At 35.4% G+C, this 23,951-nt stretch overlaps 1 protein-coding gene across 3 annotated transcripts in view; it reads left to right on the top strand.

Annotated features, from left to right (window-relative positions):
- Positions 1-23,951, top strand: part of MCF2 (MCF.2 cell line derived transforming sequence) — an 83,446-nt gene that overhangs the window by 5,314 nt on the left and 54,181 nt on the right. For 2 of the 3 annotated variants that reach the window (XM_039874805.1, XM_039874797.1), the window contains exons 1-3: positions 18,216-18,288; positions 21,454-21,568; positions 22,694-22,784. In XM_039874805.1, coding sequence (XP_039730739.1) covers positions 18,264-18,288; positions 21,454-21,568; positions 22,694-22,784 — 231 coding nt within the window. In that variant the 5' untranslated portion in view covers positions 18,216-18,263. Of the gene's footprint in view, positions 1-18,215; positions 18,289-21,453; positions 21,569-22,693; positions 22,785-23,951 lie in introns of those variants that run through there. The other variant, XM_039874787.1, reaches the window with a different exon arrangement.

Consider the following 23,951-nt stretch of genomic DNA (forward strand, 5'->3'; position numbering starts at 1 on the left):
GTAGTTTAGTCATTTATGGCTTAAATTCATGCTGCAGATGAATCACTTCCCATATTAGTCTTTCTTCAGTAGATATGTTAAGCAGCCACTGTTATTTTCCAGTTAAACAGATCTTTATTCAATTACTTCCTATAATTTTCAATATATATTATAGTTTTTTTTTTAAAAAATTATATTTTAATGGAAAACTAAAGTCTGATTGCAAGACCGTTTTACATTCACAATAAAGTTTGGGGCTTATGAAATCGTTGAATTAGCAAATATGGTGACATTTTCATATATCGAAATTTAGTCTTAAAGGTAGGATATCTTCTTTCTGACTTTCTTTGAAATATTTATTAATTATATTGTCACCTCTGCCATGAAGAAATTAAGTCGGCTGTTAGCCCTGCCAATGCTGGGAAAGTAGACTTTTTAGCAGCAGTTATAATTTACATTTGTGTATTTGTCTCTGGAAATTTATGAGCCAGAAACTTTATGGAGATTATGTCTGCTCTGTTTTCAGATAATTTTTTCGCATTAATATGGAAAGGAAGGTGAGCCACTCCTAGCAAGGGGGAGCAGAAAAGAGTTTTGTTAACAAGAGGGCAAATGGGAGAAACAGGATCTCATTTTAGTTTTTAAAAACAGCTTTATTGAGATGTAATTCAAATATCATACAATCAGCCCATTTAAAGTATACATTTCAGTGGTTTTTAGTGTAATCACAGAGTTGTGCAATCATTACAAGTTTAGAACATTCCCATCATCCACACAAGAATCCCCTGTACCCATTAGCCTTACCCATTAGCTTTCACTCCCCATTTCCTCCCAGCAGCCCTTCCCACTAGCCCCTGGTGACAAATAATATACTTTCTGTAGATGCGCCTATTCTGGATATTTCAGATAAATAAAATCATGTAATATGTGATCTCTTGTGACTGGCTTCTTTCACTTAGTTTAACGTTTTCAAGTTACATTCCTATTGTAGCACTTGTCAGTACTTCGTTCTTTTATATGGCTGAATATTACTGCATTGTAAAGCTGCAGACCACATTGTAATTACCTATTCTTCAGAAGATGGACATTTGAGTTGTTATCACCTTTTGGTTATTATGAGTAATGTTGTTATGAACATGCTTACATAAGTTTTTGTGTGGACACATGTTTTCATTTCTCTTTATATATCTGGGAGTGGAAGTGCCAGGTTATAGAAAAACTATATGTTTAATCTATTGGGGAACTCTCAGACTATTTTCCAAAGCAGCTGTACCATCTTATATTCCTACCATCATTGTATGAAGGTTCCAATTTCTCCATATCCTTTCCAGGATTTGTAAATCTCTGTCTTTTTGATTCCAGACATCCAAGTAGGTGTGAAGTTCTCATTATGGTTTTGCCTTGCATTTCCCATAAGTAAGTACTAGTGATGTCTAGAATCTCTTCATGTGCTTATTGCTTATTCGTATACCTTTTTTTGATAAATGTCTATGCAGATTCTTTACACATTATTAAATAGGGTTATTCTTTTTACTGTTTAATTGTAAGAGTTTTTTATATAGTCTGGATTCAAGGTCCTTGTCAGATATTTGATTTGCAAATATTTTCTCCCATTTTGTGGGTCGTCTTTACCTATTTTTTATTTTGTTTAAGCCTTTGTTTTCAATTTTCTTAAATTGACGTATAATTGACAATATAACATTATTTCAGGTGTACAATATAATTATTTAATATTTGTATATATTGCAAAATGATAACAAGAAGTCTATTTAACACTCATCAGCATAGTTTAAAAAGTTCTTTTTTTGCGATGAGAACTTTTAAGATCTGATCTTTTCTCTTAACTTTTAAATATGCAATGCGATATTGCTAACTATAGTAACCATTCTGTATGTTACATCCTGTGACCTTTATTTTGTAACTGGAAGTTTGTACCATTTGACCCCCTTCATCCATTTCACCAAACAGGCCCCCAAACAGTAATCTGTTCTCTTTTCTCTTTATCTATGAACTTGTTTTTGTTTGTTCATTTTAGATTCCGCACATAAGTGAGATCATATGGTATTTGTCTTTATCTGATATTTCACTTAGCATAAAAACTTCGAGGTCCATCCATGTTGTGACAAATGACTACATTTCAATTTTTTTATGGCTGAATAATGGTCTATTGTGTGTATGTATGTATATATGTATGCATATGTATGTGTACATATCTCACAACTTCTTTATCCATTCATCCATTGATGGACACTTAGGTTGTTTCCATATCTTGGCTGTTTTAATTATGCTGCAATGGACATGGTGTGGAAGATATAACTTTTCTAGTTAGTGCTTTTGTTTTCTTCTGATAAATACCCAGAAGAGAATTGCTGTTTCATATGGTAGTTCTATTTTAAAATTTTTGAAGAATTTCCTACTATTTCTATAATGGCTACACCAATTTACTTTCCTACCAATAGTGCCAAGGGTTCTCTTTTCTCTATGTCCTCACCGACAACTTGTTATTCCTTATCTTTTTTGGTAAGAGTAGCCATTCTAACAGGTCGTGAGGTGATACTGTGGTTTTGATTTGTATTTTCCTGATGATTAGCGATGTTGAGCATCTTTTCATGTACCTGTTGGTCTATTTTTCCCCCCTTGTCTCCTGTGCTTTTGGTGTTATATATAAGAACATATTGCCTAATTTGAGGTCACAGAGAGTCAAACATGTTTTTGTCTGAGTTTTGTAATTTTAGCTCTTACATTTAGGTCCTTGATCTATTTGCTGTTGATTTTTGTATATGATGTGACTTAGGGTCCAACTTCATTCTCTTGCATGGGAATATATCCAGGTGTTTCCAGAACCATTTGTTGAAAAGAATATTGTTTCCTCACTGAAATGTCTTGATATCCTGGTTTAAAATCAATTGACCATAGATGTAAGGGTTTATTTCTGGACTCTCAATTCCCCCACCCCCGACCTTTCTATAAATCTATCGTTATACCTATATCGCATTGTCTTGATTATTGTTGCTGTGTACTAAATTTCAAAATCGGGAAGTATGAATTTTCCAACTTTGTTCTTTTTCAAAATTATTTTTGGCTATTCTGGGACCCTTGCATTTCCATATTAATTTTAGGGTTAGCTTGTCATTTTCTGCATAAAACACTAACTGGGATTTTGCTAGGGATTGCATTGACTCTGTAGCTCAATTTGGGGAATGTCTGAACCTCTTTTTTATAGTTGTACAAACTGAGGTTTCCCCACATGTGAGATATTCACATTAAAGGTATTTGGGAATTATTTACCATAATGCAGTATGGCCCATCAGTGCTCATTTTAGATGGTTATTCATCTATAGTTTTTTCATGAGTTTTGAAGAATTATAATATGTTAAATGATTCCTATCATGAGAATTTTCTAGAGACCCTCCAAAAAGCTTAAGAGGCAAAAAAGGAAATATCCACAAGAGTTCTCCCAAGGAAAAACAAAAGCACGAATGAAGACAAAAACAACAAAATATAAGCACTAACTCATTTGCCTTAGTGGTTGTGATTCAACATTCGGCATGCCAGTCTGTGTGGGACTAAGGCAGGATAACAGGGAAAGCGAGAGGCACGTGTTTTGATACCACATTGACCAGGAATCTGCAAAGACCTTTCCAGGCTGGACAAGACCGTTTGTCAATCAAGTGTGTAATCCCCTTTTCTATGGCAGGAGATGTCTTTTAGAAAAATAGATTGCAGAGCTGAGCAGATAAGCTTGGGCCACTTCTGCTGCGGATTTGCTGATGCTTTAAGTGGGAAAAACATTTGTTTATCCCCATTTTTACATTCAGTAAATCACCACATATGCATTTCTGTTTATGGAATGATTCAGTTCCTCTCAAAATTTACTTACATGTGTTGGGTTTCTGAATAATGAATTCATTAGGCTGTGATTGTTAGGCAGCTTCCTAAGACAATGGCAGCTCCCGCTGCTGTATAAGGAAAACCTGCTGTCTCCATTGAGTGGTTTTTAATCTGAAGGAGGGAGGAAGGAAAAACTTTCCATAGCCTTGCTCTTAATTAAGCACCTCCCAGAGACAGAGAGGCCCAGCAACCTGGGACACCAGGCTCTTGGGTGGAGGTCACTTCCCTGTCATTTCCCACCTGCTGCACCTCAGTTTTCTCATGTACTCTTTGGCTCTCCTCCCCCTTTCATCTCTCTCTCTCTCTCTCTCTCCTTGGTTTCTCCTCTTTCTTTCTTTTTTGCCTAATGCATTACATATTTGTTTTTTCTATGTGGCTTTTTTTTATTGGTAAGGAAGTATCTTTTATTTTCTCATTTTCTTATGTTTTAAGATTAAATTATTTATATGTGATCTTTGCAAAACATCTAAACAATACACATGTCCATAAACTAATAGGTGAAAGTCACCCTTGTGCCTAGCCCGTTCTTACTTTCCGCAGGAAAGCGCTGCCAACAGCTTGAGTTAGTGCCATAGGAACTTTTCTGTGGATGTAGATATAGTTGTTCCACTCAAAAACATGGATTGATCACCTCCTATGTGCTAGACACTGTTGAGATATTTCAGTGATCAAAAGAGACAAAAATCTGTGCCTTCAGGGAGTTTATTTCTAACTCATGAGAGCAACAATAAAGAATCCACGTGCATCTAGGTATTTTACCAAACTGAGATCGTGCCCCATATGTTGACCTGTGACTTGCATTTGAATGCATTTATTTAAAAATGATTTTATTATGAAATTTTTGATACAAGAATACAGGAAACAAAGTATATAATACAAAATCGTTTTGTTATATTGTTTAAAACTTTTCCTTTTGTAGAGTATAAAGAGGCTACTGCATCTTTTCAGGACAAAGAAAGTATTTGCCCAGTTTTGTCTTAGTGGGCTTATAGTTTAAATAAACCCATGGAGAAGCTGATGTATTTAAGAATGGTGCATTCTTTACACAATTGTTCACACCGCTTATGCCTGAATAAGTAGAAAAATTTTATTTAATCTTTCCTTTCTGTACTTCCTTGATATAGAGACCACCTCCAGCTACTTAGGAAATTAGTTAATATTAAAGTCAGATTCTAATTCATATATTATTTAAGAAATGGATCAGTGTTTATCCGAAGTATATTTATGGATGTAAAGAGATAATGTCTTTAAAATAAAAATACCAGTGTCACCATTATGAGTTTAATTTATTGATATTCAAGTGATCTTTTGCTCAATTAGCAAGAAGTGGAAGTTTGAATTTTAAAAATCTAATTATCACTTCCCAACCTCCCCCAAAACAGTTTCATGAAAACATTTTCTTCACTGGAAATCAAATTTTAAAATCAAGTTACATATATACTTTAAATGTGTATATATGTATATATATTATATACATATTTCATATATTACCTACAATTATATACTGACTTCATTTTTAATAAGTTGCTGATGACTCTCTTTGTAAAGCTTCTAGGCAAAATAGAAAGCTTGTAGATGCTACTGGAATATTACTTTTGAATAACTTTGTGGATAATTTTGTGCCAGAGTTGTCTGGTAATGGTTGGGCTGCCCTTTCAAATATACTTTGGCTGGGTTAGCATCAGCAGCTACTGTCAGCCAGGAGTATTCTTCACATTTAGAGGCACTTTGAGTTCTCAGCTCATCAAACTTCCATTTGTACTCTTGTGTCACTGATAGTTAAGTTAAAGCATTAGCTGTTTAATATACAGACTGATGACAAGAAAAACCATAGGAAATTATTTAAAATATTTCCTCTGTTTAAACTGAAACGGGTGATTAGGTATCCTTAGACTCTTTGATGACACTTAAAAGTAATATGTGTATGTGAGGGACATCTTTGAGTTTGCAATTACAAGCCGGATCATGTGATTAGTCACAGAGCAAAAAGCAGCAGCCTTGTTTTTATTTGCCATTTTGCACTTGTCGATTTACAAAAGAGGGTCAGTTTTGCTTCCTTAGTTGACACATTCCAAGGACCATTAACAGATACATGTTTTTCTGCATGCCTTATAAACTAAAGTACATCATTTTAATTGGATTTACCTTTGCAAATGCTGTGTATTTCAAAATTACATTTTATGAACCCAAGAAGAGATAAATAGGCATAGAATAGGAGATCTGACATTTAGTCATATGTCTACATGGATATTGTGAGTTCTGACATTAGTGGGTCATCTTGTCTATTTTTATAGCTTGTGATTTAAATAGCTGCTCTCCGAAGGCCTGACGTTATAATAAAAACTTTAAAAGAGGCTAATGTTAATATTTACCTGTTGCTAAGCTAGTATATTTAGAATTATCTAGTGGTGGCTGTGGCTATAGTGGTTAGGAGCTGTCATTTTGTCTTTAAGCTCATGTTCAAACATGTCCCCAATTATTTGCACTGTGGCTACTGAATGAGGGTGATTTGGATGAATAAAGTGATGCCCTTTGATTTACATGCCTTTTCCCCAAATTTCTTTTGGTAAGGAATAATCTGGAACATTCAAAATTGTGTGATGAAGTGTTTTTTTTTTTAACTGTGCTTTCAGAAGAACCCAAAGAAGCTAATTCTCAAAGACATTTATTTTCATAACAGATAATGTAGAGTTTTAAAGATGATGCTGATACATCTTAAAAGCCCATTTACCATAGTTCTGGCATTTAGCAAAAATTTTGTCAATTTTTATGGACTTTAAATTTTAAAAGACACATGATCAAGTCACAAAAAAGAGCTTTAGCAGTAGAAGAGTAAGAAATGGCTCCACACTGCAGTTTTTACCTATTCTTATCAGTGTGAGCTTCTTTATAATTGCTTATTGACTAGCATGTGATTTTAAAGGTGGAAGAGTGAACTTTCAAGACCAGCCATTTTAGGTACGATACTTCATATGTCTATATTTGTGCAGTATGTGCACGCACATAAACACATAAACATCAACGTTTACAAAAGTTACAGAAATGAATTCATTCCACTTCGTTTGCAGCACACACAAATATGTCTGCTCCAAGAAAAGGTGAGGGAGCTCGCTTCTGTATTGCTCCCCTCCCTCCCTGGAAGCAGGTCAGAGTCCGTCCACCTTAGTATAACACTGAATCATGATCTGTAACTCATACGCTGAAAGCGCGTCCCAGGAGGTATTCGGCATAGGTTAGGTCATGAAACTTTTTTTTTGCCTTCATTTTTTATACATCATCTGTTTTATTAGTTTAGTGCTAGGTGTCATTCCTTTGTGTGCTCATGGCATTCTGGGCTCAGCAATCATAACGCTTAGCCCTCTGGACTGTAACTGCCTCTTGCTCCTTAACGAAGAGCCCCATGAGGTTCAGGCCAGTGTCCCCAGCACCACACAGGGCCTGGCATAAGATGAGAGTCTTAACAGAAGTTTGCTGAAAGAAGAAATACGTGAATAATGACAGGGCTGATAAATGACAAAGATTACTTAAAGTTCTGTTGATCTTTGGATTCCTGTTTAGTATTCTTATTCTTTCCTTCCATCCTCTCATTCCTCCCTTCTATTTCTCATCTTCCCCTAGAATTCCACTGCGCTTTACTGGGGGTAAAATTCATCCCACAGTTCCTTTAAAGCAGTTTAAAAGTTGAGCACCTGAGGACAGCGGAATCTATGGATGTGATTCTCTGAGTTAGAACCTATTCATTGTTATATGCTGTGTAAGCCAGTGCTAAAATGACATTAAATTGGTAGTAGGTACTCAGGCAACACTTCCAAATGTTGAATTTGACATTATACATGTCTTTAATGCAATGTCAGAGTTCCTGTGATCTCTTTTGCCACATCTAACTGATTTTTTTTTTCGGTTTTAGACTGTGTAAAGTCACTGCATTTACTTTTCAGCTCAATCAGGGTAAAACTCTACCTGATATGTTTTCTTTTATCATTAAAACACTTTAGGTGGTCTTTCAAAATGGGTGCTTTAAGGAAAAGGAAATATGTGGTTAAGAGCCAAGGCCAAAACCAAAACAAATCTATAATGATTCTATTGTTGTACATCTAGGTCTTTGCTAATGTTGATTCTTTAAATTGACGCTTAACTAGTGAGTATAAAAGATTATCTTACTGTCCTTGAAATGTGCATTTCACACATTACAGATGCAGTGGAGGATCTCTTCAAATGCTTATTGGCCACTCCTGCTTCTTCTGTGAAATGCCCGTTAGTGTTATCGTTTTTTTTTCTTTTTTTTTCATTTTTCTACCCGGTGGTTTGTCTTTTTTTTTTTTAATTAACTTACAATCTTTTATATATCCTTAATAATATTTGTCATTTATATGTGTTGCAAACGTCTGCACCTACTTCATGGCTTGTCTCATTTTTATGATGTCTTTTGATGAAAGAAAAATTTAAATTTAAGGTAGCATAAATTATCAGTCTTTTCCTGTATGCTTTGTGCTTCTTATATCCTGTTTAAAAAATTCTATCCTACCCACAGTTTATATGGATATATTCTATATTTTCTCTGATCTGATTCCCAGTGCTTTAGGCTTTGAATCTTCACCAATGCATGACCATTAAAACCAAGTTTTAAGTCACCTGGGAATTGGCAGATGCCCGAGGGCAACTACTGTTCTCAGTTGGCTTCCCTCTCAGGACATTTGCCCTAGTAATGGTTTTGGCCTGTGAGGATTTCCTTGTCTTTCCTGCCTACTCAGCCATGCAGTGGAAAGGCTTTAATTTTATTTTTTCCCACCATGTTTTTGTGTTTCGTAGCAGGAATGTTTTTCAGGAATTTTAATCCCTTATGTAACCAATAACGAAGCTCCTCCATGTTTTTCAAACTTGAAAGTTAAATTTTCATATTCAAATATGATATCATCTAAGAGTTTTCCTTGTATATAAGACCTGAGATATGGATAAGAAACCATGACCTATTCTCCTATTTGCAGATGAACTGAAAGATGGGAGTGGTATTCTGGCTCCGGAAGCAGTTGTGACTGGGGAAGGCGAGAACTAAAACCTTTGCAGAAGCATAATGCTAACCAAGTCCTCTGCCACTGCCTGAATATTTACTTGTACACTAAACCTTTTAAATGGCGACGTCATTTTTTTCTTTTTTTCCATAACAGTGGCCAACATTTATTGAGCATTTTACCATATAGTAGGCACTGTTCCAAATCTTTGTATGTATTAACAACTTTAACATTACAGTAACCCCGTGAAATAGGTCCTATAATTTTCCCCATTTTACCAATAAAGGAAACTCAGACACGGAGTTTAAGCTACTTGTCCGTTGTCATACAACTTGCAAGTGGGAAGGCTGGAATTGGAATCCAGGCAATCTGGCTATGGAGCATGCACTCAGAAGTACTAGGCTGTATTACTTCTGTAAGAAATACATATGTGAAAAATAATCAAAAATTTATGTATATATATCACTTAAGATAACACCCAAATATAATCATCTTGTTAACTTTCTGGTTCTGTGATGTGGTTGTGATTAACCTTTATGTACAACCTTCATCTTTTTTTCTTTAACATGTGTCTCTAAAAGTTCATCCCAATTCTATTTGTTTTTCATGATTAAATTCCTTTGGAAGGAGAGGTGGAAAAGTGCATCCTTTGCTCAAATGGACTTTTTTGTTAACACCAGGTTTTTTTTTCTTTTTCTTTTTTCTTTTTCTTTTTTTTGGTACTACTTTTATTGCGATATAATTCACATACCACACAATTTACCAATTTAAAATATAAATGTCAATGTTTTTATTACACATTTACAGAGTTGTGTAACCATCACTGCAATCAATTTTAGGACATTTCATCATTCTTAAAAGAAACCCTGTGCCCTTCAGCTATCATCGCCCCAATCCCCCCATTCCCTTAGCCCTAGCAACCACTAACCTACTTTCTGTCTCTTTATGTATGTCTATTCTGGATATTTCATGTAAACGGAATCATATAATTTGTGACTTCTTATCCTTAGCAATATCTTTTCAAGAACAATCCATGTTGTAGCATGTATCAATCCTTCATTATTTTTATTGCCAAATAATCTTCCATTATATGGATATGCCCTATTTTGTTGATCATTCTTTAGTTGATGGACATTTGTCTTGTTTCTACCTTTTGGTTATTATGAATTAGGCTATTAATATTCCTGTGCATGTTTTTGTATAGATGTATGTTTTCTTTAAGGTATATAACTAGAAATAGAATTGCTGGGTCATATGGTACCTGCATTTAACTTTTTGAGGAATTGCATAGCTGTTTTGCACAGGGGCTGAGCCGTTTTACATTCCTATGTACAGTATAGGAGGGTTCTGATTTGTCCACATACTCGCTAACACTTGTTACTGTCCCTCTTTTTGGTTATAGCCAGCTCCATGAGTGTGAAGTACATATTTCATTGTGGTCTTGATGTGCATTTCATAATGAGTAGATGATGTTGAGCATCTTTGCATGTGCTTATTGGCCATTTTAACATCTTCTTTGGAGATGTGTCTATTCAAACCCTTTGCCCATTTTTAATCGTGTTATTTGCCCTTTTAGTATTGATTAGTAAGTGTTCTCTATGTATTCTAGATACATATTTCTTAGCAGATAAATAATTAACAAATATATTCTCCCTTTCTGTGGATTATCTTTTCACTTTCTTGTTAGTGTCCTTTGAAACACAAAAGTTTAAATTTTGACAAAGTGAAATTTGTCTATTTTTTTCTACTGTTTGTGCTTTTGATGTCATGTAGATGAAGGTTTTGCTTAACACAAGGTCACAAAGATTTATTTCTACATTTTATTTTAAGAGGCTATTGTTTTAGCTCTTATATTTCAATGTTTGATCCACTTTGAATTATTTTTTTTAATTCTTTTGAATGTGTATGTCCTGTTGTCCCATCACCATTTGTTGAAGTCTCTTTCCACATTGAATTGTCTTATCCTTGTCAAAATTAATTCAATCTAGGTATATGGGCTAATTTTTGGACTCTCAATTCTATTCCATTGATTTTTATTTCTATCATTATTCCAGTACTGTACTGTCTTGTTTATTATTGTAGCTTCGCATAGTAAGTTTTGAAATCAGGAATGGCGAGTACTCAACTTTGTTCATTTTTTCAAGATCATTTTAGGCTAATCTGCCTCCCGTGCATTTCCATATGAATTCTAGAACTGACTTGTGATTTTTTTTGGGGAAAAAAAAGCCAGCTAGGATTTTGATATCAATTAAGAGAGTATTGCTACCATAATAATAATAAGTGCAGTCCATGAATTTGGGATGGCTTTCCATTTATTTAGATCATCTTTAATTTCTTTCAATAAGGTTTTGTAGTTTTCAGAGTATAAGTTTTACACGTATACATTGCACAATAGAAATACAATTGATTTTTGTATGTTGATCTGATATACTATGCCCTTGCTGAACGTCTTCATTAGTAGTAACAGGTTTTATTGTATGTGTGTCTCTGTGTGTGAATTCCTTAATATTTTCTCTATACAAGATCATGTTATTTTCAAGTACAGATAGTTTATTTCTTCTTTTGGAGAAGTGGCTGTATATTGGATGTCCTCAAGACTACCCCAGATTTGATGACTTACTAGGTGGAGTCAGAGAACTCAGCATACGGTCATACTCAAAACTGGTATTGATTACAACAAACAGATACAAAACAAAATCTTAGAATAGTATTCAAGCCAAGTTTTTTGGGGAGTTTATAACACACGAAACAGGGACTTTCCCTTTTCCTTCCCACTCAGTGTTGTATAGGTGATTATAAACAACCTGAGCCATAGGAAACCTTCAGTGAATTGCCTGAGGCTACACCAAAAGTTGGTAGCTAATTGATTGTAGAATCCACCAGTTTCTTCATCCTAGCCTTTCTTTTGCAGGAATTGCTTGCTTGGAAAATACCTTTGTGCTAAGTCAGTGATCCTGGATCAAAGGCATTCCAGAAGCCTGCTCTCCTCCTCTAGAGGCCTGCAAAGTTCTCCACTTTTAGCTTTGTCTTACTTTCCAGCTTTAGCTAGACTAGCCCATGCTCTAAACTCAAACCATATCAGGCCATATACGGTTCCCCATTCTTTTACCTACTTCTGTGTTGGTACCTTTTTTTTCCTTTCTTTCTTTCTTTCTTTCTTTCTTTCTTTCTTTCTTTCTTTCTTTCTTTCTTTCTTTCTTTCTTTCTTTCTTTCTTTCTTTCTTTCTTTCTTTCTTTCTTTCTTTCTTTTTTTTATCTAGAAACTCCTCTATTCCCCTGTCCATGCATTTGAATCCTAATAAATTGTCAAGGCCCGACTCAGATGTCACATCATCTGTGAAACCTTTTTTTTTCCCTCACTCTCTCAATTTAGATGTAATAACCTCTCCCCTCCCTATCTATACCCTTTGTTGAGTATTTCTGTTATAGTACATACCATACACTATATTATAGCCAGTTGTTATAACTCATAGCTTCTGTTAATTTTTTAAGCTTTTTAAGGTGAAAAATTATTCATACTCTAATGGGCCACAGCACCTAGCAGAGAGGAGCAAATAGAAACCCAGTGGATGTTCGGTAAATTGAATTACAATGGATTAGAAGGAGGCTCTGGTAGGCTGTTAACAGAAGAAGGATTTAGCAAGAATCTTGGTTTTCTTTTGTTAATACAGAATTATGTGAGTCTTTCATGCTGTACCTTTATTGCAAGACAAAGTACTGCATAGTTTGTTCTACTGTAGGTTAATGGGAATTTGTTTGTGATGGCTTCACAATTACCCTTTTATTTGTTCCACCTTTTAAAGCATAACACTCATTTAGACAGCACTTCAATTTGTTGCATTGCTAAATCATTACTGTTTACAGATGGTATAGTATATCTGACGCTCATTTTGAAAGGGAAAAATGAGAATCCCATCTGCCTCACAACAGGATTTAGGACTCAGAACAAAACCTAATTTTATCTGAGTCCTGCGCATCAGCAATAGGGAACTTTCAAAGAGATGATTGCTAAAAGTAAGCAGCATTGTTAAGAATTTTAGGTTGTAAAAATAATGGAGTTTCTTGTAAAAGATTGTTTATAAACATTCTTGATATGGTTTGGGATGAAACTCTTGCTGGAAAAAGAAGTGAGATGTTATGGAGCCATATCTAGTTAATAATTTGCATTAGAGCTAATTGAGTGTATTCTTCTCAGCGCAGATTTTAGATTGCTTGTCTGAGGTTAGGGAACCAGATGATACCATAAAAGCATATTCTAAAACTCTTCTGCTGGATTCCACCTTGAATCTGAACAGTGCCTGGTGCCAGACAATTGTTCAGTATGAATTTCTTGAATAAGTGAACGAATGGGAGCCTGTTTCCTCATCTATAAGAGGGGAATTTTTAAATTTTTTTAAACTGAATTTACTGGGGTGACATTGGTTAATAAAATGATATAGTTTTCAAGTGTACAGTTCCATAGTACATTATCTTTATAATGCATTGTGTGTTCACCACCCAAAGTCTAGTCTCCTTCCGTCACTACATGTTTGACCCCCTTTACCCTTTTTTACATCCTTCCATCCCCTCTCCCTCTGGTAACCACTAAACCGTTGTCTGTGTCTTTGAGTTTTTTTAATGTCTACTTTGGAGAATTATTATTAAGACCAGAGAAAATGCATACAAAGTGCTTTATGCAGTGCCTGGCAAATACTAGTTGCTTGGCAAATGACATCTATTGTTAATCATTTACTATGCTTTCCCCTCTGTTCTCATATTGGTGGTGGCAGTGCGTTGAGTGCCATGGAAGAGACTGTATCTTTCCGATTGACGTTTCCTTTATTTTTCTTTCTTTTTTAATTTGTGCTCCATCTTTGCTTCTTATTTTTAGGAAAACGTGAGTATAGAGGTATTTGCTCTTTTATGCAGTTTATTTGCCATGGCTCTTCAGTGCTTGGACAAAATGGCATGTGTGTGCAGCATGGGTCAGAACTTGTATTCTATTGTATATGAACAGAAAGAAACCCCAGAGAAGGGATACATGTGCATGGGAGAGAGTGTCACTGTGAAATAAAACTTAAGGGTTGGAATTATTGCTGTTTTACATTAGAATCTAGAACAAAAATGCTTTCTATAGGATGAGAATGCTTGTAGATACCAATTTCCTTAATTTTCTAACCTATCATTATCCCTATAGTAGTCATTAATAAACTTGGTAGAATTGAAATTTTTTGAAATAGTAATACAGCACTTCAAATCATGGAGGCATAGACTCTTAGAAAATTAGGACATGAAAGATAATTTATTCCAGCTCAACTACATGCTTGATTGTCCTCTCTAGCTTCTTTGCCACAGAGCTGCTCAGCCTTTGTTTGAATGCTATTAATGATAGGGAAGGGCTTGTCTACTGACCATGGCTGTCATTTTGTCTACATTTGGAACAAAGTACTTCTTCACATGGAGTCTCTATAGGTCTCTCTGTTGCTTCCTCTCTCTCTTTCTCCCGCCTCCCCCTCCCTCCTTCCCTCCTCCTTCCCCCAAAGCCAACCAACCAATGAAACAAACAAACAAACAAAGGAGTACCTGATCAAATAGTTGGAAAGCACTACATACATAGCTTATACCCAAGGAGTCACAATGCATGTATGTGTATTTGATGGAGAATGTTGCAGTGTGTTCTAACCCCCAATATTTCACAAACTGATTTGACTGTGAACCTTTACCTTTACGCAGAATATCTATCCACAACTCAGAACAGTACCTGGCATATAGTAGGTGCTCAATAATTGCTTGTTTAAAAAAGTTAATACAAAATAAATCTTTAAAAGCTATAAAGGGCACCCGGTATCAAGATGACAAGTGTTCTCCCTGTCTGCAAGTGACACAACCAAAATTGAATGGGTATATCTCCCTCCTCTCTGAACCATCCTAAATATATTATTTATTTTCACACTTTTTAGGACTTTTAAAATTCTTCGTATTTGAAATCTGAGCCTTTACTCTAGTTTACACAACTACCTTTTTTATATACTCTAAAAAATTTTACAATTGTTAGTCAAAGCAGTGAAAGCTTGTCTCTTTTGCTTCCTGATCAAATGTATGGTTGAATGAATTGGCAAGCACTTTTCTTGTCTTTTGTTTCCAGTTTGTGCCTGATTGTGTTTGATGGTACAAGCACACGGTCTTCAGCAGGGTTCTTAAGTAAAAAGCCACTGCATCTGGGTGTTTTTAAGAGTGTTTGTCACATTGCCTATTGAGTTAGTGCCACTTTTTTTTGGCTTCCTAACCAGCCCTTTTAGAGTGTAGCAACTAGTCCGAAGTAAGGAGAATGCATGCTTTTCATTTGCAAGTAATTGAGCTTTCCACCTGGGGACAGCTTGACAAGCCTCCTATCAGATGTGAATCTGGCCAACAAGGAACATGCTGTAATGTGGCCCCAGCATTGGTGATCCAGCCTTTTTATTTCTCATGCTCTGGAGTAAAAGAGTTCAGGTATATTTCTGTTCAGGATGGCGGAGTAGGAAAATGCTGTGCTCACCTCCTCCCACGACCACCTCAAAATTACGACTAAACTACAGAACAGCCATCATTGAGAATCACCTTAAGTCTAACTGAACAAAAGTCCTGTAAGTAAGGACATATGGAAGAAGCCACTTGGAGACTGAAACATATACTATATTGCATGAGATAAATTAAGTCTGAATAATTATATTTCTGCTTTACTTAACTTTTGTTGTTGTCTTTAGGTGTGGAACTGTTATACAACTCTAATTCATAATGAAGATAGACTCTGTAATTTATTGTAATTACAAATGGGAAAGCAAGTGAAAATGTTGCCCAAATGAGCATACTAAGGAATTTCTAAATAAATGCATGCTGAAGTTTAAAAAGAAAATAAAAATAATATAAAATCCTGTAAAAAAAAGTTTAAAAGGTCAGCAAGAGGAACGTTATAAATCATATTTGTTCTAGCTTTGGTATTTCAGTAGGAATTCTGTGCAGAAATTCAAGAGAGTCAGGTACAAAGCTGGGTAGAACTCAGCGTCAGCTTTCTCCAGTCAGTACTCATATCTCTTTGTTCTCAGCAACAATCTAACCTTGTCTTTTTTGTAGCTGCTCAGTGATAACCCTGTATCTTCCGTTTCCTCTCCTGTGTTATCTTCTCTCCCTTCAGTCTGTTTCCAACTCAGAATTTGATAATTTTTAAAGTAGTAACATCTTCTCTTTGAATCATTATTTCTTCTATTTTCATTGGTGTGGAAATGTTACTTTGTTGGCACAGTAGTGGGAGACGTTTTACAGTAGAAGCATCAGTATGTTTTTCTTATATCTGTGGATTTTACCTGTCGGATCTCATAGACTGTAAGGGGCCTTAGAAAGCACTTGTATGGCCCTCATTTCTTAGATGGGAGTGATGAGGTGAGGTATGGAGAGTGACTTGCTCAGGATCACAGAGCAACTTACTGGCTGGGCCAGCACCAGGCCCAGGTCCTCCCATTCCCAGCCATTGGCCTTTTATTTTATGATCTGATATCTCTCTTATTACACGAGTGGATTGAAAAATGTAGAGTAAGGGGACATTGTTTCTGTAGCTAGGCAGGAGCCTGAATGGTATTGGAGAAATCAAGTTGCAGATATTAGTACTTCTAGATCTGCCATCTGACACAAAATTCGTCAGTTTATTTTGATAGACATTTCTACTGGTCAATGCAGGGAAGAATTTGAGTTTTATTATATAGGAATTTTTTAATGTCTAATGTTCTAATTTAAAAGGCAGAATACATTTGGGGCATTGCCGCTTTTGCAGGCTTTGAAGGGCAGGGAGAGTTCTAGTTCTCTGAATTATCCCCATTCTCATCCTTCCTTCATCTCCAAATCTACAAATGTCGGAGTGTAACACATGTTTGTGGCTGTCATAAACTCATTCTTTATCTGAGGAAACATGTTAGCATTGAAAAAAATAAATGCATTGGGCAGCCTGGATATGAAGACACAGAGATGTGAGTGTGCATGCTTTGGCCTGGGCCATACTAAGAGCCTCCTTTGTAAAAGATTCTAAGACATAAAGATTGATTTTTATGTCTTGACAAATTACAGAGTTTTAATGGCATGGATCTTATGAAAATAAATTTTTGTCAATTTCTTTATGTTTCAAATTGGGAGATGAGGGCTGGGTTATTCTGTAACAGATGCCCTATTCCAGTGTCTAGTGTGGACCCATCGAGAACCTGTTTTTGTCATGCCCTTGAGCAGCGTTGGCCTGGATAAACCACATCCATGTGGTATGATTTGAAGAGCACTAAGGGTAATGTGTCATCAGTCTGACCTCACCAGAGACTAGCTCTTTGAAGGCCTTTTGTATCAGAGAGTAAGTGGAAAAATATGACTTCTATAAGAGATGTGGAACCACAGGCTTTAAAACCAGCAACCCAAAATAGCCTAGTTCGATGACCTGTTTTTTTTTTAAAAAAGTTATCCTTGCTCACGGACCAGAGGCAAGTAGTGGATTTCGATTTCTGGCCCCTGTAGAGTTCACTAGAATTGAACATTACAAATCAGCACTTACGATCTGGGACAACTAAAACATATTGAACAATGCATGGACATTGCTCCACTTGTAATGATCAAAGGTGAGTTAATGTGCTACCATTTATTGCGTACCTATTGTTATTCCAGGTATTTTACATTTAGTTGGCGCAGCACTCAGTGAGGTAGATATTATTATGCCCAATTTACAAGTAAGGAAACAGGCTCAGAGAGGCTAAGTAACTTGCGTTTGTTTGTACAGTCAGTAAAGGCAAGAAACTGGGATTGGGATCCAGGTCTGTCTGACTGAAAAACCACATGCTTAACCACTACACTATACTCACTCTCCAACTCTTTTCCTTCTTCATAAGATGGGATAATAATACCTTCCTCAGGGTTATTTTAAAGATTCAATAAGATAAGCGATCTGAGAAGTGCTTTGTAATCGCTAATAAAGCTTTGCAGAATGAAAGGCATTATTGGAAGTAGAAGACAATCTGCTAGTGTCTCCATGGCTATCTATCGACCCTTTAAATAAATCCGGGTATCCTGGAGTTTAGACCTTTGCCCCTGGCTTTCTAGCAAGTCAGAGTAGTTTATGTTCTGGGCATAGATTCTGAGAACTAGGACACTGGTCCTACTTCTCTGGAGATATTTTCATCAGTGAGATTTCCTTGCTGTATAGCTGAGGAGTAAAGAAGAGATCAGCAATGTGTCTGTGGACACAGGCTGTGGGACCCCCAGAGTTCTTTTTAGCACAGCGCAAAATCATGTATATGGTTCTAGCTGTACTTTGCCATGTGCGTCATTTCTCTCCCTTTCTCATTTGTCATAGAATCCAAACTGCACCTCCGTGTAAAGGATATCAGTCATTTCCTGATGCAAGACATCGCCTTTTTGTCTGGTAAGTAGACTTTTACATATATTTAGACTAAGTAAATGAATAATCGATTAGTAAAGTTACTTTGGTCCTTATTATACAGTATATTTACAGATTTTGAGAAACAATATGTTAATAAACATTTATACATTGTACACAAAGTTGCTAAAAAATGGACATTTAAACAATAATTGGAGATTTTAAATAAGTTTAGATATGTGATTAAAACCAATCTTACTACCCCTATGTATTTGACTTTCAGACAAGTCTTTAGAAATCTTAGGTGAGTGCTGGCTGGGTGGGAGGGTGACAGCTGAGGTGGCTTCTCTGAGAGTTTCTCCTCCACCATATTCTGATTACTTAAATATTCATTACAAATACTGTCAAGTCATTCACCTAATCAAGCAGCGCGTGCTAAGTTATTTTTTAAGGGGTTCATTTACACATGACAAAGTTTATTTTTCTAGAATGTGTATATGTATTTGTGCATGTATATGTAATTGTATCTCATTTTTAAAAAGTGTGATAAAATACGCATAACAAAATTTACCCTCTTTACCATTTTAAGTGTACACTTCAGTGGCACTAAATACATTCACATTGTTGTGCAGCCATCACCACCATCCATCTCCAGACCTCTTCATCTTGCAAAATTGAAACTCCATTAAAAAATAACTTTTCATTCCCTCCTCCTCCAGCCCCTGGAAACCTCCATTCTATTTTCTGTCTCTATGAATTTTACTACTCTAGGTACCTCATATATGTGGAATCGTACAGTATTTTTCCTTTTGCGACTGGCTTATTTCACTTACCATATGTCTTCAGGGTCCACCCATGTTGTGGCATGTGCCAGGACTTTCTTTCTAAGGCTGAATAATCAACTGTATGTATATACCACATTTTGTTTGTCCATTCATCCATCGATGGATACTTGGGTTGCTTTGCTTCTGCCTTTTGGCTGCTGTGAATAATGCTGCTCAGCACCATTACATATTTTTAGAAATAAAACTATGGTAAACCACTCCTTTCCTTTTGACTAGGTCCAATATCTAGCGACTGTCGTTTAAAGGCAAGCTAATTACTTTCATGTATTAGAGTAATTTGAACTGTACCATTAAACATTATATTCATTACATTAAACAGAAAAAATTACAAGTATGTGCATTGTTTGTATGAAAATGAATGCTTCTTAGGTGTCAAGGATACAAGAAGCGATCTTATTCCTTTTAAGTAGTTTAATTATTTCTAAAATGATACTTACATGCTCAGTGTACTAAACAAGCATTTACTTATACATGATCCTAATTGGGCACTTCAATCTAGCCTCTGCTTTAATGATTATAATTAGTGATAATTGTGAATTAGCGGTCACTTAATGTGGTTTTATGTTTGATTTTATAAATGGTGTAAATGTGTGACATCCTGTCACTCTTGAGTTTTGGGGATTTTACCTGTGTTCTGAATAGAACTGCCCTTAGGCCTTTTCCCCCTACCCAGACCCCTCTCCACAGTTCCTTCCTTATCTGCTTTTTGTAGTTGTTTCAAAATGTTTCTGCATATGTTTTTTTTTTTTTTTGGAAGAAAGGATCCTAAATGGGAAAAATAATTCAAAAAATTCTCCAATTTAGGTTTTATCTCTTTTGTTCTTACAAGTTTCCTAGCTAATTCAGCACTTGTAGGTGCTCAGTGGTAGTAACATGTTACTGATTAGTCAATGATAATTTACCCTTATAAGAACCATACCTTCTTTCCTTTGGTAGGTATAGTTTGCCTGAGTGCTAGATGGTTCTGTCCTTAAGTAGAGTACTTACAAGCTTACCTGGCAAGTCTATATTATATTCGGTATATAGCAGTCCCCAACCTTTTTGGCACCGGTGCTCCTATGAGAATCTAATGCCTGATGATCTGAGGTGGAGCTGAGGCAGTGATACTAGCGCTGGGGAGCGGCTGCAAATACAGATGACGCTTCACTTGCTCGCGTGCCACCCACCTCGTGCTTTATGGACTGGTACTGGTCCATGGCCCAAGGGTTGGGGACCCCTGGTATATAAGATATATATTATATTATAATGTTATCTATTATTTTGCTAGTTCTATACTGTCCTACCTGTAGAGGCCATTTGTTTAATGATGCACCAGATCTCTTGGTTCAGAGTTGTGCAGTTTTTCCTTTTAACTCCTTTAAGACTCTTATTTGGATGTCATCATTCTCAATGATTATCTTCCTTAAAGATCCTGCTTTTTAAGTCTAAAATATTATATAGTGAAGATTTATCATTATTTGATTTAATATTTTGGACTAGTTTGATTCAAAAGATATTTTGGGAATGGGGACTCTCCTTCTAGCTACTGTAGGTAAAGATTAAGGCAAATAATAAATCTGATTTTTTTTCCAATTGCACTGGAGAACACTGCGTATACTGCTCTTACTGGATGGACTGTTCTATAAATGTCAATTAGGTCTTATTGGTTGAAATTTTTGTTCAGGGTTCTGAGATTGTTGTGCAGATTTCCTGTCTACTTGTTCTATCAATTATTAAGAGAAGGGTGGTGAAATTTCTGACTAAAATTGTGGATTTGTCTATTTCTCCTTACGGCCCTATCAGTTTGTGTTTCATGTATTTTGAAGCTCTGTTTTCAGGTACATAATCATTTAGGATTGTTATGTCTTCTTGGTGAATTTACCACTCTTTGGTAATCTAATGATCTTAATATCTAGTAATATTCTTGACTTTGAAATCTACTTTGTTGAAAATTAAACAACTTCTTTTTGACTAATATTAACATGGCATATCTGTTTTTATCCTTTTGTTTTTAATGTGTTTGTTTCTTTACATTTAAAGTGTGTTTCTTATAGGCAGTACTGTGTATAGTTAGGTCTTGAATTTTTTTTATCCAGTTTAATAATCTCTAACTTTTAATTGTAGTGTCAAGATTCCTCCTCCCCTTCCCTTTCCTTATTTCCCTTCCTTTCCCTTCTCTTCCCTTCCCTTCCTTTTCCTTCCCACCACTCTGTCACTTTTTAAACTTAGTTAGGAGTATGGTACCATTTGGTTTATGTGGAGATGTCATTCTTATAAAAGTAACATTGGCCAAAAATTATCTTCTGACTGCTCCTCAAATCAAAAATCCTCTCTCTTGCATTGCTGTCACACAAATTATTATTTCACTTGATTTTTATTATTTTAGGTGGCCGGGGAAAGGACAATTCTTGGATCATTACGTTTCCAGAAAATTGTAATTTCAGATGTATACCAGAAGACGTGATAGTAAAAGTGCTGACTTATTTGACATGTGTTGCAAGGTATAGCATTTCATAACTTTTTTTTTTCAATTTATATCAGATACCAATTTAAATATAGAAACGGGAAAATGGCTTTTTAAAGTGACAGTTATTATTATTGTAAATGATCATAAGACTCACCTTCAGATAAGAAATAGAAAGGGAAGATGTCAGCTACCTAAATTGTTATAAAAATTATGCTGAGGATCTATGAATACAAAATTGGGGATCTAAAAGCATTTGTCCCCATGAAGAAGAACATAGATTGAAAATGATGATCATACATAAAGCCTTTAATTTGCATAAGAGGAAATCTTACTAGCCAAGAGGACAGCTATTCTTTATTTATTCGAAGGATAAAATAAGAAGACTGAATGTTAAATAGACTCAAAAGTGATATTAGAATATATCAGGAGATACTTCTTGATATTGGAGGTCATTTGAGACTTGAATGCTTTAAGAGGGAATGTTTCAAAAGTTTTCTTAAAGATTTTATTTAGGTCGAAGACAAATTATTTAAAGGAAACATTTTCCATTTACTAACCCCCGAAGACCGTTGGGACAGAAATATAGGATGGCAAAATTGTAAAGCCTCGTGAACAAAGATCAAATCCCAGAAAACTAAATTTATAAGACATCCATTGAAGCTTGAAAGTGGTCTTTTGAGGACAAATAAAGTTTATATTATCCACTACACTACCTTCCCCAAAGGGGTAGTCAAGCGATAAAAACATATTTAATAGTGTTTTTATGAATGAGTGAATAAATGAATAAATGAACGTGGTCATTGGCTTATGATGATTGCTATGGAAAGTTAAAACTGATATCACGAAAGACAGCTATCTATAAGGTTTACCCATAACCAAGATTGCAGTATTTCAAATCCATTTTAGTGACCTATCCATATTACAGTATCACTTACCTATCTAAGAGACTAATATTAATGCTGAAAAATAAATTTTAAATAGTAAGTAGTAGAGTATGAAATAAGGTTGATTTTCCAAAGTAGCACTTTGGAATAGATTTCCAGTTCCCAGTCTGTCTTCAGTCAAGATATAAAATGTAAATGAAATAATCATAAGTAAGGATGTATCTAACAAATTTGGATTATTACTAAGAAATACATATTATCTTCTTTTATTTTAGGCAAAATGGATCTGACTCCCGGTTTACCATTATTCTTGATCGAAGATTGGATACATGGTCTTCTCTCAAAATCTCTCTCCAAAAAATTTCAGTAAGTACGAGTGCATTCTTTAGTAACTTCTTTTTTTGTTTGTTTGTTTTACATTATACTTTATGTATGTGGGGGATGTAGATTATTTTGATACTGATGGAGACAATAAAATAGATGGGATGGTGAGGTGGGAAAGTAGGAAGAAGATTTGTATAAGAGATTGGGCTAAACAGTTCAACCCAAAATAAAACCTAATGGGAAAGAATGAATAGTCAATGGTTCAAGTTATGAGTAGGAAGAGACTCATGGTTCCCTGCGCCTTTCAGAGAAAGGCAAGTTTTTATGGAAACTTTTTAAAAATGGAAATATCTGTGTTGTATACGCATTGTATATGGAAAAGTATAAAGAAAGTTTAAAACAATAGTCCATAATCCAACCATCCAGAAATAAACTTTTTTTTTTTTTAACATTTTAGTGTGTATCTTTCTAGACGTTTTTTCTCCCCAGGATAGAGTAGGGAAGTGGGTCACCTGCAAAATGACATAGCTTTCCTAGTAGGATCTAGTGTCCAGCTTTCCAAGACCCAGATAGAGAAAACACTTTCCCTAAAGGAAACATTATGAGAGATGCAGTCGTACCCACAGCCAAGATGATCTTTTACATTATTAGGCTCACCTGGATATAGTGGCATTGTCTGGCACTTCTCTTTCATAGAAGAAGAGAGAGATCAGGAACTCATAGACTCCTGAGCAGGCAAGAGTGAGGCTCTGTGGAAGCACCATGGGATCAACTTTCTCTATTGTACCAATCAATATATTTTTTCTTTGTGAGTCCAACATCATCAACCATCTGAAATTCTTACTTTGTCTCCTGACTGACACAGGAGTCCACACTCAACAGAGAAAGTTAATTTAGTTGTAAAGGCAAGACAAAAATCTAGGTTGTTGGACTTCTGAGCTAGTGTTCTTTTTGCTGTATTAAATTGCTAAAAAATATAAAAAAATATAGTTGATACTTCAACAACATGGCTTTGAACTGCGTGAGTTAACTTATGCACAGATTTTTTTCAATAAATACTGTAAATGTATTTTCTCTTCCTTATGGTATTCTCACTAACATTTTCTCTTCTCTAGCTTAGTTTATTGTAAGAATATAGTAAATAATACAGTAAATAATACATACAACATACAAAAGATGTGCTTATTAACTGTTTATGTTATCGGTAAG

Source organism: Pteropus medius, unplaced genomic scaffold, assembly GCF_902729225.1.
Source record: "Pteropus medius unplaced genomic scaffold, Ma_sr-lr_union100, whole genome shotgun sequence".
Taxonomy (NCBI): Eukaryota; Metazoa; Chordata; class Mammalia; order Chiroptera; family Pteropodidae; genus Pteropus; species Pteropus medius.